At 43.1% G+C, this 19146-nt stretch overlaps 1 protein-coding gene across 1 annotated transcript in view; it reads right to left on the bottom strand.

The window, feature by feature from the left end:
- Positions 1 to 24: 24 nt before the first annotated feature.
- LOC125282374 (THUMP domain-containing protein 1-like) overlaps positions 25 to 19146 on the bottom strand; it is a 156061-nt gene continuing 136939 nt past the window's right edge. The window contains exons 16-18 of the mRNA XM_057315279.1: positions 6064 to 6195; positions 1728 to 1749; positions 25 to 1102 (exon numbers count right to left, since the gene is read on the bottom strand). Coding sequence (XP_057171262.1) covers positions 1020 to 1102; positions 1728 to 1749; positions 6064 to 6195 — 237 coding nt within the window. The 3' untranslated portion in view covers positions 25 to 1019. The remainder of the gene's footprint in view (positions 1103 to 1727; positions 1750 to 6063; positions 6196 to 19146) is intronic.

Raw genomic sequence — 19146 nt, 5'->3', positions numbered from 1 at the left:
GTAACTAAAAGGAGAAAAAAGAATTTCTAAGATAATTAGCAAAACCAGTGACATCGAATAATCCCACTGTAATAGCCCCAGAGACACATTCTTGGACACTTGGGTGTAACTAACTTGATAGCATTCCCATTGTGCCTGAAAAAGCAAGGTTTAGCAGCATTTGAAACCTAAGACAACCTATTTCAGGGAGATTCCTACTTAAAATGTTTTCAGAAATAGAGAAACACAATCAAATGTCTTCTATTTTTCTCCCATCTGTAAGCATCATTCTTGGAAAATTCAATCACTGCAAATACTTATGTCATCACCAGAGATGTAACAGAAAAATCAAGCATCCTTTCAACTAACATCTCTCTCCTCCAATGATTAAGGTACGTAAGTAGGTCCCTGCAAACAACCCAAAATGAACAAAACCATCCTTTGCTCCTGCTCAGCGCCACGTCTACTTCCAGGTCCTACTTGGAATTCCACACAAGGAAAGCTCAAAATGTCAACTGAGTGGCTACTCAAAGGCCTTCCATGACTTCCTGCTGCTCACAGATTGCCTTTCAGGAACCCCAGGCTGGGGGCTCTGGAGGACCAGATCTTTGGAATCAAACACACTTGGGTACACTCTCCATGTTACACAGAGTCTCTGGAGTGCCTGGTAACTCACACTCCCTGGAACACAAGGTTTTCTCAGCCCAACTTGAGAATGCCACCCTCCATCCTTAAGGGAAAACAACCCTCATGAAGCTCCCTATCACAAGTGGATAACACCTGTAAGCTCTAGAACACAGACTCCTCTAACAGGCACTTAATTCTCTCATCTTGGGGCACCTGGGTGCCTCAGTTGGTTAAGTGACTGCCTTCAGCTCAGGTCATGATCCCGGGGCCCTGGGATCCAGTCCCACATCCAGCTCTCTGCTCAACTGGGAGCCTGCTTCGCCCTCTCCCTCTGCCTTCCACTCTGCCTGCTTGTGCTCTCTCTCTGTCAAGTGAATAAACCAAATCTTTCAAAAAATAATAAGTCTCTCATCTTACCTCAAGTGCAGATTCTCTTCTATTGGCCCAATGTGAGTGCTCTCGTGCCCCGAGATCTCTCTTCTCACCACCACCACTGCTGCACTCACAGGGACAAACACCAGCATTCGAGGGTTTGCTAAGTGCCAGGCAGCCACCTCGGCCGTCAGACAGCACCATGGAATCACCACAATCCATGAGGCCCGGACACAATACATTACCACCCCTGGCACACGTTCCTTTCCACTCCTTCTCCCCTGGCAGGAAAGGCTCCCTCCACTTCAAACTCAAAAGCATGCTTTAAACCTCTCTTGTGACACACACTCTGCCTGGCAATACCTGTCTTCTTCTCCAAGTGTAGCCTGCTTGATAGACTCAGAGTGTTTTCTCATCGTCACATTTCACCAAGAGCCAGGTCATGGCAAAGTACCCACTCCAGACCTCAGGCTCCTATCCTCACTTGCCTCCTAAACTTCTCTCTGCAAAATTACACCCTTTTTGTTCTCCCTCCTCCCATGAGGTGTTCCTCCTCCTGGTCTCCTAAGAGATGGCAACACCCTCCACATTATCACTTAGACTCCACATGGAGAAGAGAAAGATTTTCAAGACTTAACAAGTCAATTAGACATCAGAAGTCACCACATTTATCCCTAGTCAAATTACACCCACATCAAACACCGGTACTGAGAATTTATTACAAAGAAAACTAAAGCCAGAAATCTTACCTTCATATTGTCGAGGGGCAATCTAAGAGTGGAAGAAACAAAATTAAGTTTGATGTCAAAACATATTACTAGAAAAAATCTACAGTTCAGATAAATACTGAAATAGTAATCGAAAGAAGTTACAGTAATCATTTTACTTAGCAGAATGAATTCACAGGATTAGAAAGAAGACAAAATTAGCATTTCTAACTATGAAACTCATCTATGACTTTCTCTGAGTCATCATAGTTCACAATTCATTTTTGATAAAGAGCACAAAGGTGTATAACTTACGTTTTACCTCAAAATCTATTCACATTCTATTAAATGAACGTTCACCCTATTCAATTTTGACAAGGGATCGGGTGGACATTTAAAAAATAATCATTAATTCATCGTTTCCCTAACTGTTTTGTAACCAATATCCACACTGAAGTTTAGAACCTGGGATTATTGTTCAATCCTGAAAGATATAAAATGGAAGGAAGGAAGAAAGAAAGGAAGGCAGGCCGGTAGGGAGGAAGGCGAACAAGCAAAAACTCTGAGAAAGATATGCTTCTTGCCTTCTCTAGAAAGCCTTTCTGAAATCTTACAAAGACTTGGCTATTTGCTGAATTCACATGCAGTTACAGCACACAAGGTGTTATGAATTTTCCCAGACTACTACAAATGGAGGGTCATCAAAAAGAAATGAAAGCCATCGACGAGAAAAAGAGTGGCACGTGGCGAGTGATGAAGCATGAGCAACAACAGAAATGACAGCTGATGTTTCGAAAAAGGGGAACCAGGCTCCCCAGAATCGAGTCACCCAGATAAATTATAGCTCAATAAAATCTAGGCAAGACCCCATTTTGACACCATTAGCATATTTCCCCGTTCAAAAGTTTTACAGGATGATGAGAGGCTGAGGCCAGCCCCCAAATCTTGCCAGGATATTGGAATACCAGCACACTATCAACAAGCCAGTCATGATAATGTTGTTGGGGAATGTGCATCAGTGGAGGGCAAACAGAAAATCATGGCTATTCCATTAATTTCACGTGCTGCTTAGGAACCTCTGAGCTTCCGTGGCCCTTGTCACCCAGCCCCACAGGCGGGAAAAGTGAAAAGATGGATGGGGCACACCAAATACTTAATATTTTTGTTTTCTTTCTGAAGGGAAGCTTTCTCCATTGGCCGGGACAGGGAGAAAATTCCCATTTAGAAATAAACTCAAAAGCTTTCTGTTCTTCTCAGAAAGGTCTGCCCTCAAGTGAAATATGTCACCAGAGCCTAATTGGGGGTTTCCCAAAGACTAAGCAATAGAGCTGAGGGCAAATACTCAACTCCAGTGCTCTCTCCTCCCTGTCTCACCTGGGAGTAAACTCAGTCTAACCCCTAGCCAGTTAAGTAGAAAACATCACCCTAAAGTCCACTTATCTAAGTTTCTTTACTAGGACACAATACCTACCTTTCAACACAACCTTACAGGGCACACTACAGGTAAAAACCACAACAGCAAGCATTAGAAACACACTTCCCATGGCAGAGATGATGGGATTAAGCAGGCTAGGAATTACAAGTCCCTTCCATGTATGATACTGGATCTCAGAATAAAATGGACAATAGGAAGAAGAGATGGTGAATGTACACAGAGAGATGAAACTCTAAGATTTTAATGTAATTCTAGACAACACCACCATAGCAGAAATCAAGAATGCCTTTGATGGGTTCCTTAACAGACTCAACATACCAGAGGAAAGAATCATTGAGCCTAAAGAAATTCCAGTAGAAAATTCCAAAAGAGAACACAAAGACAAAAATTACAAAGACGGCACAGAAAATCCAAGACTAGGGGGACAAATACAAAACATGTAACACACAAATAATAGGAATACCTATTCCTTCAGGAGAGAAGGGAGAGATATTTGAAGCAATGACTGAGGATTTTCCAAAATTAATATAGTCACCAAATCACAGATCCAGGAAGCTCAAAACATCGAAAGCCAGATAAATACCAAAACAAACACACAAACAACTAACAAACAAAAAACACTAACAATGCCTGATCTAGACTATTCAGCTACAGATCATTAAAGACAAAGAAACTATTCTGGAAATCTGGAGCAGGGGTTGGGGTAGGTGTCTGAAGGAGGTGGAGGGGAGCAATAACACCTTACCCAAGAGGAACAAGGATAAGAACTACATCACACTTCTCAGAAACCATGCCATCAAGAAGCACAAAATGTTTACAGTGTTAAAAGAAACATCAAACTAGAAACCCGGCCATTGAAATGATCCTTCAAAACACACTACAGGGTAAGGAAAACTGTCAGGGGTAGTGACAGTCATTACTTCAATGGTAAAGGGGTCAATTCTCCAAAAAGACATAACAATTTCTAATGTGCGTGCATTAACAACAGAGAGTCAAAGTACATGAGGCAGAAACTGAAAATATTGCTGGTGGGAATAGATGAATCCATTCCTACTGCTGGAGAATTCAAAATCCTCTTATCGGTCATTGACAGATCCAGCAGATACAGAAGTTCCATGAGAACACAGGTGAACTGAACAGCATCACCAATCCACGGCAGCCATTAACATCTGCAGAATACTTCATTCAACAACAGAAGTACAGACATTCTTCACAATCTCCCATGGAAAAGTCACTGAGAGAGGCCATACTCGGGGCCATAAGATACATCTGAACAACCAAAGGAATAGAAACCACAGGAAGTATGTTCTCAGACCACAAATCACTCAAACTAGGCATCAAGAACATAAAGATAGCTGGAGAATGACCAAACAATGGAGATTAAACAACACACTTCTGAAGAACACATGGGTTGGAGGGTAAGAGGAGGAAAGGGTGAAAGAGGTGAAAGGGATTGAGAGTACACTTATTGTGATGAGCACTGAGAAATGTATAGGATTGTTGAATCATGTTGTACACCTGAAACTAATATTACACCGTTTGCTAATTATGCTTGAACATAAAGAAAAACACACGTATGGATCAAGAAGGCCCTCAATAGAAATTTAAAACTATTTTGGCCAAAGCAACCTTTTTCATGACACATCTCCAAAGGCAAGAGAAACAAAAGATAAAATGAACTTGTGGGACTTCATCAAGATAAAAAGCTTCGGCACAGCCAAGGAAACAGTCAAAAAAACTAAGAGGCAGCCCACGGAATGGGAGAATATATTTGCAAAAGATACTACAGATAAAAGACTGGTATCCAAGATCTGCAAAGAACTTCTCAAACTCAATAGGCGAGAAACAAGTAAACAAATCATAAAATGGGCCGAAGATATGAACAGACACTTTTCCAGTGAGGACATACAAATGGCTAACAGACACATGAAAAAATGTTCAAAATCATTAGCCATCAGGGAAACTCAAATCAAAACCACACTAAGATACCACCCTACGCCAGTTACAATGGCAAAAACTGACAAGGCAAGAGACAACAATTGCTGGAGAGGATGTGCAGAAAGGGGATCCCTCCTACATTGTTGGTGGGAATGCAAGTTGGTACAGCCACTCCCAAAAACAGTGTGGAGGTCCCTTAAAAAGTTAAAAATTGAGCTACCCTATGATCCAGCCATTGCACTACTGAGTATTTACCCCAAAGATACAAACGTAGTGAAGAGAAGGGCCATATGAACCCCAATGCTCATAGCAGCATTGTCCACGATAGCCAAATCGTGGAAGGAACCGAGATGCCCTTCAACAGATGACTGGATTAAGAAGTTGTGGTCCATATATACAATGGAATATTACTCCGCTATCAGAAAGAACTAATTCTCAACACTTGCTGCAACGTGGACGGCACTGGAGGAGATAATGCTAAGTGAAATAAGTCAAGCAGAGAAAGACAATTATCATATGGTTTCTCTCATCTATGGAACATAAGAACTAGGATGATCGCTAGGGGAAGAAAGGGATAAAGAAAGGGGGGGTAATCGGAAGGGGGAATGAAGCATGGGAGACTATGGACTCTGAGAAACAAACTGAGGGCTTCAGAGGGGAGACGGGTGGGGGAATGGGATAGGCTGGTGATGGGTAGTAAGGAGGGCATGTTTTGCATGGTGCACTGGGTGTTATACGCAACTAAAGAATCATCGAACTTTACATCAAAAACCCGGGATGTGCATGGTGACTAACATAATAAAAAAAAAAACATTAAAGAAAATAAAATACTGTGTAATGTTCCAAAAAAAAGAAATTTAAAACTATTTCAATCTAGGTGATAATCAAAATTGACATTATTAGAGGGAAATTTTTAGTACTGAATGGATATAAAAATGTCCAGTGACTATAAAATTTTCTGCTTATTTATGAATAAAAGTATATCAGGTACTTTGGTATACTTACAGCGAGGACGGTTCTCCAGATGTAAATGAGAAAGGCACAAATGCCCAAATAGCCAGTAAGAATGGCAAAGTTCCACAGAACTCCAGCCCCATCAAGGCCGAGAATGAAACGGTCAGGCACAACGTGGACAACCTGAAATAACATTTGAGATAATGAAGAATCTCAACGACATTCACAATGTATATGTCACAAGGAATCAACTTCACAGACTCCCCACCAGCCTCCAGGAAGTAAGCACACCTCTCAACTGCCTCCTCCTGGAGGAGAAGGAGCACAGAGGGGTTACAAAGGAGCAGGGGCCAACTTTGGGGACTGATGAGTGTGTTTGCTCTCTTACTTGGTGATGGTTTCATTGCTGCTTACCTATGTCAAATATCAACAAACTGTATTCTTTAAAAAGATGTTGTGATCATACAACATGGAAGCTGTAGGAAAAATCTAATAGGCAAATCTTAAGAGATTTTATTTTCCCTACAAGCACATTGCAGATATTTTTTCTATAGCTAACAGAACTTAAGAATTTATAAGTCAAAATAAAATAGACAATGCAAGTAAATGTAAATTTAGAGTAGGTAAGAAGTCAGTGACTTCTATTGTACATCCATGAAGGACCTGGATAAACTCCTTTGGAACATTTCAAAAAATACACCCAACATGTATGGAAAAACAGGAGAAAGCAAGAATAAAACATGTACTAGAGATAAAAATGAGAATGTTATATGGACAGATGTTCAGATAAGGACATAAGTGAGACAGACAGGAGGTTTCTCATTAACTCATTAATATAACATGGGATTGTTATTCCAACAAAAATAAATTATAGTTATTGTTTGGTTTCTGAAAACATTGATGTTTTCTTTCAATGCTCACTTTGTTTCTGAATCACAGTCCAAAACATCAGATTTCTGAAGTACATAAAGATTTGCATCATCAGGTGATATTTTGAGGATATCTGTGAGGTTTTAGTTACTCGAACACCTATCTCCAAAAAGCCAATGAAAGGAATCCATGTTCCTATTTCTTAGTATTGTAACTAAATCAGTCAGTAGCAATTATAAAATTTAACTTTTTAAAGAGAGAAAACATTAAAATAAAAGATTGCATTTATTTATTTGAAAGAGAGAGAGCATGAGCTGGGGGAGGGGCAGAGGGAAAGGAGGAAGCCGACTGCCTCTGAACAGGAAGCCAGACAGGGCTCAATCCCAGGACCCTGGGATCATGACCCAAGCCTAAGGTAGACGTTTAACTGCATGAACCATCCAGAGGCCCCTGAATTCTAAAAGAATACTAAATTCCTAGATATGGACCCCAAAATAAAGAACACATCTCATTTTACAAAAACTAGAGTTATAAGTATTTCAGGAGAAAAGACGTTCACGATGCAATTTGTACTAACTCACACCAAGCTTGAATTTTGTGCAAACACAACTCTCTAGAAAGTAGCCCCTGAAATCTATAACATTTCCATCTTCAGCCCTCACTGCTGAGGTCAGGAAAATGTGTGCTGGTGGAAACATACACTGTCTTTGAATAGCCACTGTCTGAAAGAGAGCAGTAGCTGTCAGCACTATGGTTGATCACGGGGATCAATTGCACACAAGACAGAGGCCATCTTGTCATGAATGTAAAACACCCCCAGTCGTGGGCACTCGGTACATCTGGCAGCTGTCTGGATGCTGACCAGCAGCTGACTCTTAACTGGATGACATCCAATGGGGCCAATAACACTAGGTTTTCAGGGACAGTGGCCATGAGCAGGTGGAGGTGGGAAATGCAAGACCAGTTAGTTCATGCAAGAGCCCAGAAATGAGGCAGGGTGAGAAAGCTGAACTGATGCAGTTGAGATGATGACTGGGTAGAGGGGAATAATTCCAATCAAGACTACCAAGAAATGTCCTCCTTTGAAGACTCAAAAGAAACAGAACAGAGTCTATTTTGACTGGAGGTATTTGTGTGGAATGATTCTGCCTCAATATAAGGATCCTTCCTGACTACTGACACTTTCCAGATCTCTCTGTAAGAATCTGGTGCAAGCCGATCTAAAGAAGTCTACTTATTTCTAGGGGTGTTCCCTGTCTGTCTCTTTCTTTCTCTCCTGAGGGTACAGGTTTTACTTTTTAATGACAAAATGAAATATTCACACTGGAAACCAGGTATTTCTTTATATTTGGACAATCCTAAGGACGTTCAGGACCTTTTTACTTTGGGGAAATCAACACTCTGTACATACTTGGCCTAAGAAAGGACGACAACTCATTCACTTCCTGATCCCACCACTCCTAGTGATTTTCCCATGACAAATGTCTCAGCAGAATAAGGTCACTTAGTGTCTGCTGGGCGTCTCAGGGCTCCCATGGACCTGGTGGGACACAGAGTCCCTGGGGACAGCCTCCAAGACCAGAAGGAAAGGGCTGACTCAGAACTTGTTAAAAGTCAACAAACCAGGAAGCATGGAGCACAAAGGACATTTCACTTTTTTTTTTTTTAAGATTTTATTTATTTATGTGACAGAGTGACAGAGAGACAGCCAGTGAGAGAGGGAACACAGCAGGGGGAATGGGAGAGGAAGAAGCAGGCTCATAGCGGAGAAGCCCGATGTGGGACTCGATCCCGGTACGCCGGGATCACGCCCTGAGCCGAAGGCAGACGCTTTAATGACTGCGCTACTCAGGCGCCCAGGACATTTCACTTTTTAACACTCTAGTCCCAACACCAATGCTTGAGATATCTTTGTTCCCAGGGCTGCCAAACTCCACAAATATCAACAATGTGCTGATAGGAAAACAAACTACACATAAGATGGACCCTAAACTTACAAGGCTTGAAGCAGCAGCTTCACCGGGCTTCCAGAAGCCAGTCTAATACCCATAGTTCCTATTAAATTCGAGTTCCTGACATTTTTAAGGACAATTTTAATGAGATATAATGTACATATCATCTAAGCCCCCTCTTTAAGACAAAGAGCTCAATGGCTTTTCGTATCTTCACAAATCCTTCCTTCTTGACACCATAAACCTAGTATTTTCAGGTTTCCATCCTGCCAGCACTGTGGTTTTTGGACCAAGCAGCGCAGACAGGATGTAGAACTTGGTGTGGACAGTTGTGGCCACAACCCCTTCAGGCTGACCGAGAAACCTGCCCTGTGGTGCTCGGTCTTCAGGGAAATGTGAAGGTCTTCTGAAGTTCCCATCAAGAACCCCAGGAAAAAGCTGTTATTTAACCACCGTGTCAAAGAACCCACTAGGAAGGAAGACACTACCAGCAGCTTTGGGGCACCTGGGTGGCTCAGTCAGTTAAGTGACAAAGTCTTGGTTTGGATCAAGTCGTGATCTCATGGTCCTGAGATTGAGCCCCTCTTTAGGCTCTGGGCTCACCACACAGCTGGCTTGGGATTCTCTCTGTCCCTCACCCTCTGCCCTTCCCTCTGCACCTGTGCCCTTTCTCTCTCTCAAATAAATCAAATCTTAAAAAAAAGAAAAGAAGGAAGACACCACTGAAGTGCCATGTTAACTCACATTTGGGTTTGGGTAACTGGGACATTGGAGCAAGAGAAGCCAGAAGAGCAGCCTCTGCATCTTCATCTCCTGGCGCTTTCAAGGGGTGCTGGGGCACCAGGGAGGAGGTGGAGATCGGGGGTGGTGTGGAAGTGGGGGTGGGTGGGGTAGGGAGTGGTGGGAGGGGATAGGGTGGTAAATAGGGATGGGGGTAAGGTGGAAATAGAGGGTAGGATTGGGGAAGGCGTTTGTCAGGACAAGAGGAGGTCTCGGACAGTGTCAGGGTCAGATCAAGTACTCAAGGGGAGGCAGGAGGGTTCAGAAAGGTTAGTAGGTCAGCAGGTTAGTAAATCACTAGGTCAGCAGGATACAGTAGCAGGTTAAACGATTGGAGGAGGATTCACCTTCTTCCAAGCCTTCACCTGACTGAAGGTATCCTTAGCAACGCAGAGACTGTATACTTTCTCTCGACCAATCAGCTGCCTTTGCCCCTGGTACATCATAACGGACACCCCGTGTGACCTCGTTTGTAAGTAACCGCTTCCCAACTGTCGTCTCACCACACACCATCCCAACGACAGGTCTTCTCTGGAACGTTGGCAGACCTTCTTGTTTCTGCTCCCTCCCAACCCAGGTCCCTGTTCCCTCTTTTTTTCTATCTATTTATTTATTTATTTATTTTATTTATTTATTTATTTATTTATTTATTTATTTTATTTTAATGTTTTTTAATTATATTATGTTAGTCACCATACAGTACATCCCTGGTTTCTGATGTAAAGTTTGATAATTCATTAGTTGCGTATAACACCCACTGCACCACGCTATACGTGTCCTCCTTACTACCCATCACCAGTCTATGCAATTCCCCCACCCCCTCCCCTCTGAGGCCCTCAGTTTGTTTCTCAAAGTCCATAGTCTCTCATGCTTCATTCCTTCTAATTACCCCCCATTCTTTATACCTTTCTTCCCCTACCGATCTTCCTAGTTCTTATGTTCCATAGATGAGAGCAATCGTATGATAATTGTCTTTCTCTGCTTGACTTATTTCACTTAGCATTATCTCCTCCAGTGCCGTCCATGTTGCAGCAAGTGTTGAGAATTCGTTCTTTCTGATAGTGGAGTAACATTCCATTGTATATATGGACCACAACTTCTTAATCCAGTCATCTGTTGAAGGGCATCTCGGTTCCATCCACGATTTAGCTATTGTGGACAATGCTGCTATGAACATTGGGGTGAATATGGCCCTTCTCTTCACTACGTCTGCATCTTTGGGGTAAATACCCAGTAGTGCAATGGCTGGGTCATAGGGTACCTCAATTTTTAACTTTTTTTTTTTTTAAAGATTTTTTTATTTATTTGACAGAGATAGAGACAGCCAGCGAGAGAGGGAACACAAGCAGGGGAAGTGGGAGAGGAAGAAGCAGGCTCATAGCAGAAGAGCCTGATGTGGGGCTCGATCCCAGATCGCCGGGATCACGCCCTGAGCCGAAGGCAGATGCTTAACCGCTGTGCCACCCAGGCGCCCCTCAATTTTTAACTTTTTAAGGGACTTCCACACTGTTTTCCAGAGTGGCTGTACCAACTTGCATTCCCACCAACAATGTAGGAGGGATCCCCTTTCTGCACATCCTCTCCAGCAATTGTTGTTTCTCGCCTTGTCAATTTTTGCCATTCTAACTGGAATAAGGTGGTATCTCAGTGTGGTTTTGATTTGAATTTCCCTGGTGGATAATGATTTTGAACATTTTTTCATGCGTCTGTTAGCCATTTGTATGTCATCATTGGAAAAGTGTCTGTTCGTATCTTCTGCCCATTTTTTTATTTATTTGTTTCTCGTGTATTGAGTTTGAGAAGTTCTTTGTAGATCTTAGATACCAGTCTTTTATCTGTAGCATCATTTGCAGATATCTTCTCCCATTCCGTGGGCTGCCTCTTAGTTTTTTTTGACTGTTTCCTTGGCTGTGCCGAAGCTTTTTATCTTGATGAAGTCCCACAAGTTCATTTTATCTTTTGTTTCTCTTGCCTTTGGAGATGTATCATGAAAAAGGTTGCTTTGGCCGATGTAGAGGTTGCTGCCTATGTTCTCCTCTAGAATTTTGATGGATTCCTGTCTCACATCAAGGTCTTTCATCCATTTGGAGTTTATTTTTGTGTATGGTGTGAGAGATTGGTCGTTTCATTCTTTTGCATGTAGCTGTCCAATTTTCCCAGCACCATTTATTGAAGAGACTGTCTTTTTTCCACTGGATGTTTTTTCCTGCTATATCAAAGATTAGTTGCCCAAAGAGTCGAGGGTCCATTTCTGGAGTCTCTATTCTGTTCCATTGGTCTATGAGTCTGTTTTTGTGCCAGTACCATGCTGTCTTTGTGATCATAGTTTTGTAGAACAGCTCAAAATCCGGCATTGTGATGCCCCCAGCTTTGTTTTTCCTTTTCAACAGTTCCTTGGCGATCCGGGGCCTTTTCTGGTTCCATACAAATTTAAGGACTATTTGTTCCAGTTCTTTGAAAAATGTCATCAGTGTTTTGATCGGGATAGCAATGAAAGTGTAGATTGCTCTGGGTAGCATGGACATTTTAACTAGGTTAATTCTTCTGATCCATGAGCATGGAATAATTTTCCATCTTTTTGTGTCTTCCTCAATGTCTTTCAAGAGTGACTTATAGTTTCTAGAATATAGGCCCTTTACGTCTCCGGTTAAGTTAATTCCAAGGTAACGTATGGTTTTTGGTGCTATTGTAAATGGGATGGATTCCCTAATTTCTCTTTCTTCAGTCTCAGTATTTGTGTATAGAAATGCAACTGATTTCTGAGCATTGATTTTGTATCCCGCCACATTACTGAATGGCTCTATAACTTCTAATAGTTTGGGAGTGGATTCTTTTGGGTTTTCCATATAGAGTATCATGTCATCTGCGAAGAGAGACATTTTGACTTCTTCCTTGCCAATTTGGATACCTTTTATCCCTTTTTGTTGTCTGATTGCTGTTGCAAGGATCTAGTACTATGTTGAATAATAGTGGCGAGAGTGGGCATCCTTGTCGTGTTCCTCATCTTCAGGGAAAGGCTTCCAGCTTTTCCCCATTGAGAATGATATTTGCTGTAGGCTTTTCATAGATGGTTTTTATGAGATTGAGGAATGTACCCTCTATCCCTACACTCTGAAGGGTTTTAATCAGGAAAGGATGCTGTATTTTGTCAAATGCTTTTTCTGCATCAATTGAGAGGCTCATATGGTTCCTGAGTCTTTTCTTGTTGATATGATATATCACGTTGATCGATTTGCAAATGTTGAACCACGCTTGCATCCCAGGTAGGAATCCCACCTGGTCATCATGGATAATCCTTTTAATGTACTGTTGGATTCTATTAGCCAGGATCTTGTTGAGGATGTTGGCATCCATATTCATTAGGGAAATCGGTCTGTAATTCTCCTTTTTGATGGGGTCTTTGCCTGGTTTGGGGATCAAGGTAATATTGGCCTCATAGAATGAGTCTGGTAGCTTTCCTTCTGTTTCTATTTTTTGAAATAGCTTTAGGAGAATAGGTATTATTCCTTCTTTGACTGTTTGGTAGAATTCCCCAGGAAAACCGTCCGGGCCTGGAGTTTTGTTATTTGGAAGGTTGTTTAGCACTGACTCAATCTCTTCATAATTAATTGGCCTGTTTAAAAAATCAATTTCTTCCTGTTTCAGTCTTGGTAGTTTATAGGTTTCCAGGAAGGCCTCCATCTCTTCCAGATTGCTTAATTTATTGGCATAGAGCTGTTGATAAATGTTTCTAATAATCCTTCCAATTTCATTGGTGTTGGTTGTGAACTCTCCTTTTTCATTCATAATTTTATTAATTTGGATCCTTTCTCTATTCTTTTGGATAAGTCTTGCCAGCGGTTTGTCAATTTTATTGATTCTCTCAAAGAACCAGCTTCTAGTTCTGTTGATCTGCTCCACTGTACTCCTGGTTTCTAATTCATTGATTTCTGCTCTAATCTTGGTCAACTGTTTCCTCATGCGTGGATTAGGCCCGTCCCTCTGTTGCTGTTCCAGCTTCTGGAGGTGAGAATATAAAAACTGCATTTTAGATTTTTCTATTCTTTTGAGTGAGGCTTGGATGGCTATGTATTTCCTTCTTCTGGGCGCTCTCTCCTTCCTTTCCCAACTCCCGTCCTAGGGCCATTGGCTGAACAACATAAAAAACAAAGGAGGATAGAACTGCAACAACAATCAAATACTCAAGCAGGGTGGGAGGTTTCAGCCCCCTCTCAGCAACTCAGTGCAGATTGAACATCCATAAGATGTAGGTCCTGAAAGCAAACCATCTGAATCCCACAGCTATCTCCACATATCTGTCCACATCCTTATACCACTGTGGAGGACACATTAACTGTAGGCACACAGGGTGCAGTTACAAAAATACACCCGATTTATTTTGTCCACAGGGGAAATTTCAATGTTTCCAGGGAGTGAAATCACACAGAGTACATTTTGGTAATAAAATGGGCTAGAAATCACTATAAAAAGCTAACTAGAAATTCCCGTATGTTTAGAATTTGAGAAGTAACTCTGTAAATAAGAGTAAAGAAATCCCAAAGAAAAAGAGCGATGTTGGAACTCAGTGAAATGAGCATCATAAAATTATAATCAAATACGTCTTCTGGACAGAAATTCCTGGAATATTGGTGTGAGAAGATTGTACGGTCTCAAAATCATCCCTAATTGACCAAGACATTTTAATACTGCAAACAGCGGTAGATCTGTCACTTATCTCTATGACCCTCCTACCCATTAGCTTGGGCTTTACGTTATGAACCACACAGGGAATCAATCCAAGCTGACTCTCATGGGATCTCCTGGGACCTCCAGGAATGAGAGCATTTTAAGAGAAAACGTTCACCAGCTTCTCTCCTGGGAGATCCAGGGGCCCAGGTTACTCGATGAACCCCTGTGATCATCTCTCCTGGGCCCTGTCCTGAGCGGCACTTCCTAAACTGTTTCTCTCTAGGACTAACACAATGTTTCCCCAACTCATTCAGGCCCAAGGCAGCTGAAAATCAGTGCTCTACAAACCACCACTTCATTATTTTGCAAATTTCTTGTAAATAGGAACCATTCTAGCTCTGCTAAACTAGGAAAACAGTATCTTTAACATAAATATAGAGAAACGATAAAAAAACAAGCGAACAAAAACAAAAGAAGGATCACAAAACATTAGTATTAAATTCTGTTTAGATGCCATTGCAGGCCTCAAGAGCCCCAGAGTTGGGCAGTCCTGGTTATAGAAGGAGAGACCAGCTACAGAAGGGGTGGAGTCAGACTAGCCCAAAAGTGAACAGAGAGAGGCCCAGGCTATAAGGGGGACTAGGGAATTCCATGAAGGATGGCCAGGGTCACCTGATTATAACTGGAACAGGGAGCAGGGAAAGAAGAAGCAGTGAACAGAGTTTGGGGGCATCAAACAGGTGAGATCACTCATGGAGGTGAAAAGTGTCCCCAAAGCCAGTGTCAGCCTCCCATCCACAAAGCCCTTCGTGGCCCCTGGAGACAGGGCCGGGAGCCGAGAGTTTGAGATCCAGCTGTGCTGCTTACCAGCTGTGTGACCCTGGGCTGGTTTCCTTCAGTGAACTGCGAGTGTCCACGCCTGTGTCCGTAACTGTGCGGAGGCCAAGTGAAAGACACATGCTGAGCACCTTTGGACATCAGTATCATCGTCTCCATGGGGCAAGTGTCTCCCAGATCTGGTGCCTCACGTCAGCTGTTATGTCACACCAGTGTTGCACTGGTGACAACCACAGGTCCCTCCTGTGTCAGGCCTGTGCTAAGTCGTGTGCTTTGCACACATCATCTCTCAGGCTCCAGATGGCAGGAGGAGGTCATGAAGAGTGGACAGAGTTATGGGCCCCTGGCGAGGCTGAGGGATTCCTGGGCCCTGGGAAGGGTGAGTGAGTGGGGTCCCCTAGGGAGGGCTGAGAAATGCAGCTCCTGGGCTTACCTTGGAAGGAATGGGGGATTGGGCACCCCTGGAAAGGACTGGAGGAGTCTTACAGGATTCCTGGGTCCCCACAGGGCAGATCCCTCCCACACCTGTGCTGATAAAGGCTGGCATCTGGAAGCAACAGCAGCAGCAGCAGCATTCAGAGGCAGCAAAGGGAGCAGATCCATGGGAGGCTGGATGGAGCAGTGAAGAATGGTCTGGCAGCCAAGTGGACTCACCAGGCTGGGCTGCCCTCGGCCCCTTCCCCTTCCCCAGCCACCTCACTAGCTCTGGCCTTGACCTCACCCTCTAGCAGGGCATGGGCAAGCCAGGCAGAGGTGGACACCTGGGGCCAAGGAAGGGTCCCTCCCCAGATCTCTGTGTCCTGGTTGTTGAATAGACAAAAGGAGTCACCCAGGGCCCCTGGAACCAGGAGGAGAATCTGGCCCGAGAGTCCTCTCTGCTGGGGCTTGGGGAGAATCATGGAAGGACAGCATTTAGCACTGGTTCATTCACAGAATAAAAGCACAACACAAGTCCCCTTGGATGCTGATATCCGTTTATTACCCCAGCCACATTCTGAGCGCTCACTCGGGGACTTGGAAGCAGGAGAGTAACTGACATTAATTTAAAAGAACAAAAATGCTGAAATGTGGTGCTCTTACAAATCAACGTCCAACACTCCCCCCCTCACACTCTCCATAGTGGGGAAACTGAGGCAGCCAGGGATTTGGCAAAGATGACACAGTGGTTTCTGAGGGTTTTGCTGATTACATCTGACTGAACTCCTTTTTCCAAAGGTCACTCCTTTTAATCTTGCCAGTGATGGTTTTGGGCGGTTCTGAGACAAATTCCACCTGGTCAAGGATAAAGCAAACTCATCCTGACTTAGTCCAGCTGTCATTTCCTACCAATGCCCCATGCACCTCCTCTGCCCCTGCACAGTCCCCTAGAAGGGGTGGCACCATGTGGTGGCCCCAGTAGGCTCCACCAAGCATGTCAGGGTGTCATCTGACCCTGGAAGTTAGATGCATCCCTGTGACGTGCTCTGGCCAGTGAGATGTGAGTGGGAGTGAGGGGTGCCACCTCAAACAGAACACTTGGGACAACTGAGTCTGGCATCCCCTCTGTCCATCTCATATAGCACCTGGCAGTTACCTACGGTGGGTCTGCTTTTATCCTGGTCCCAGGAAGACCATGTGGGTGTCTGGCAGGAGCAAGAAAGATACTTCCCTCGTTAGAAGCCGCTAAGACACAGGGCTACTAGTTACACACAGTAACATCTGGCCCATGCTAACTGGCAGGCACCCTCCGGTCTACTCTCTATCAGGCAGCACAGCCTAACATGCAAAGCATGAACTCTGTTGTCAGATACACATGGCTTTGAGCTCCAGATCTGCCCTTTTCTTCACTCCAACCTCAGGCAGTTTACTGTGAGTCTTTGAGCCTCCATTTCCACTCTGCAAAATAGACGGTTATACCATCTCAGGTTTGGAGGGGCTGAAATGAAACAGTAATACATGTAAAGCTTTGAGTCCAGTGCCTGGCACACATAGTAAATGTTCAATAAATATTAGCTGCATGCCTTTATGTTTCGAAGGTAGACATTCAGAAAGCACAGGAACGTATTATTACGAAAGAAGGACATGTTAAATTTTTGGCCCGTGTATCCTTTCAAACTTTGTTTTTCAACAAATAGCATAATATTTACATTCATTCACAGCCCTTTTCCTCTCAACAAGATACTGTGTTCTTTCCATGTTACAAATAACTACCTGCATCATGTTTTTAAGTTATATAATATTAAATACCATGAATAATTTAATCATTTCTCTATTGTTGGGCATTTTCATAGGTTGCAAATGGCATCAAAGACAAATGAAGTAGAATAAAGTCCATCATAACGTATTGCAGGCTAGAATAAATATTATTCTATTAACTCTTCTTTGTTATGTATCTATAAACATATTGGGTTGCGATTTAAAATGTATTCCTGGAGAGAATCCAAGATGGAGGAGGAACAGAAGACCTTAATTTCATACGGTTCCTGGAATTCAGCTAGATAGCTATCAAACCATTGGAACATCTGTGAACGCAACACAAGATGGAATAAAAGAATAGCTGCAACTCTCCAAATAGAACAAGTGACCACCTTCTCCAACGTAGGAGGTGTGAAGTGAATCTGAGGTGATATGCGGAAAGATAAACTGCAGGGGGAGGGAACCTCTGTTAGTTGGCTACAAGAAAGTGGTAGAGAAATGTAGCACAAAATCAGAGCTTTTAGAAGTCTGCTCCAGTGAGGGATGTCCCTGCCTGAAAGGTGCCCAGGTGGCAAAACAGGGCAGAATCCTAGGTGGGTTAGTGTGGTCTCGGGATCCCCGGGGTCACAGAAATAACAGGGGTGCCTGAGTGTGGCAGAGCTCGCAGGCATCGGAGCAGGGAGCCACCTGGAATCAGTGAGCCCAGGAGTGGGCTCTTAGCTCAGGGATGCCATATACCATGAACTGCAGAATGGCCAGGCAACCGCTCTCTGAGCAGGGGCCCAGCAAATGGCAGAACCAGCAGAATCCCCCATTCCTCCCCAGGGAGGAACAGCTCAGGGTGTGCACTGCAGGAGTCTGCAGGGTTTAGAGACACCAGTGGCATCCAGGCTTGAGATACAGATGCTCAGTCACAGGCTGGGTGAGCACAGAGAGCGGGCGGAGACCAGGGAGATAGGAATGATTGACTGCTTTTCCCTGAGGAAGCACTCAGGGGTGGGTCCCCGAGTTCCCGGATCCGGGACTGGAGTTTGGGAGGCCCCCATTTTCATTCTCACATCCGCTAAAGCTGGGCAGAAACCCTTCAGGGAACAAAAGCCACATAGAGCAAACTAGACCAGATTACTTAGCCGGGACCCTGGCAAGGGCGCTACAATTCAGCCCTGACAAAAATACCTGAGAATCAAGGCAACAGGCCCCTCCCCAAGATCTCCAAGAATATCCATTCAAGACCGAGTATACCAATCATTGAGAACTGCAAAACTTCAGCACTAGGGGAATATAGTATATAGAATTCATGGTTGTTTCCCCAGGAATCTCGAGTCTTTCAATTTTAATTTTTTTTCTCTTTCATTTTTCAACCCATTTCTTATTTCATCAACTCTTTCTTAAAAACCTTTTTAAATTTTCATTTGTACAGTTACATTCTATCCTTTCACTGTATTTAATTTTGTTTTTGTAAATACTCAAGTTTTTTTCTTTACAATTTTGGGATGCAGTTTCCTCTAACAGACCAAAATACAACCAGAATCTAGTGTATGGTTCAGTTCTCTTCACCTGTCTGATCATATTCTCTTTTTTCCCCCTCTTCTTCTTCTTCTTTTTTTTTGTTTATTCATTTTGTTTTCTTAAAGTCTCTTTAAATTTTCATCTTTACAGATACATTCTATCTTTTCAATCTGTTTAATTTTTGTATATATAAATATGCTTTTCTTTCTTTACAATTTTGAGATGTAGTTTCTTCTAACAAACTGACCAAAATACACTCAGGATATAGTGTTCTGTTCACCTATCAGTGTATATTCTTTTATTTTCCCTTTTTTTTCCTCTTTGGTTTTTGTCTTTTAATTTC

Source organism: Ursus arctos, unplaced genomic scaffold (assembly GCF_023065955.2).
Source record: "Ursus arctos isolate Adak ecotype North America unplaced genomic scaffold, UrsArc2.0 scaffold_2, whole genome shotgun sequence".
NCBI lineage: Eukaryota > Metazoa > Chordata > Mammalia > Carnivora > Ursidae > Ursus > Ursus arctos.
Note: the sequence above shows the minus strand (reverse complement) of the source record. Positions and strands in the feature narration are given on the sequence as shown.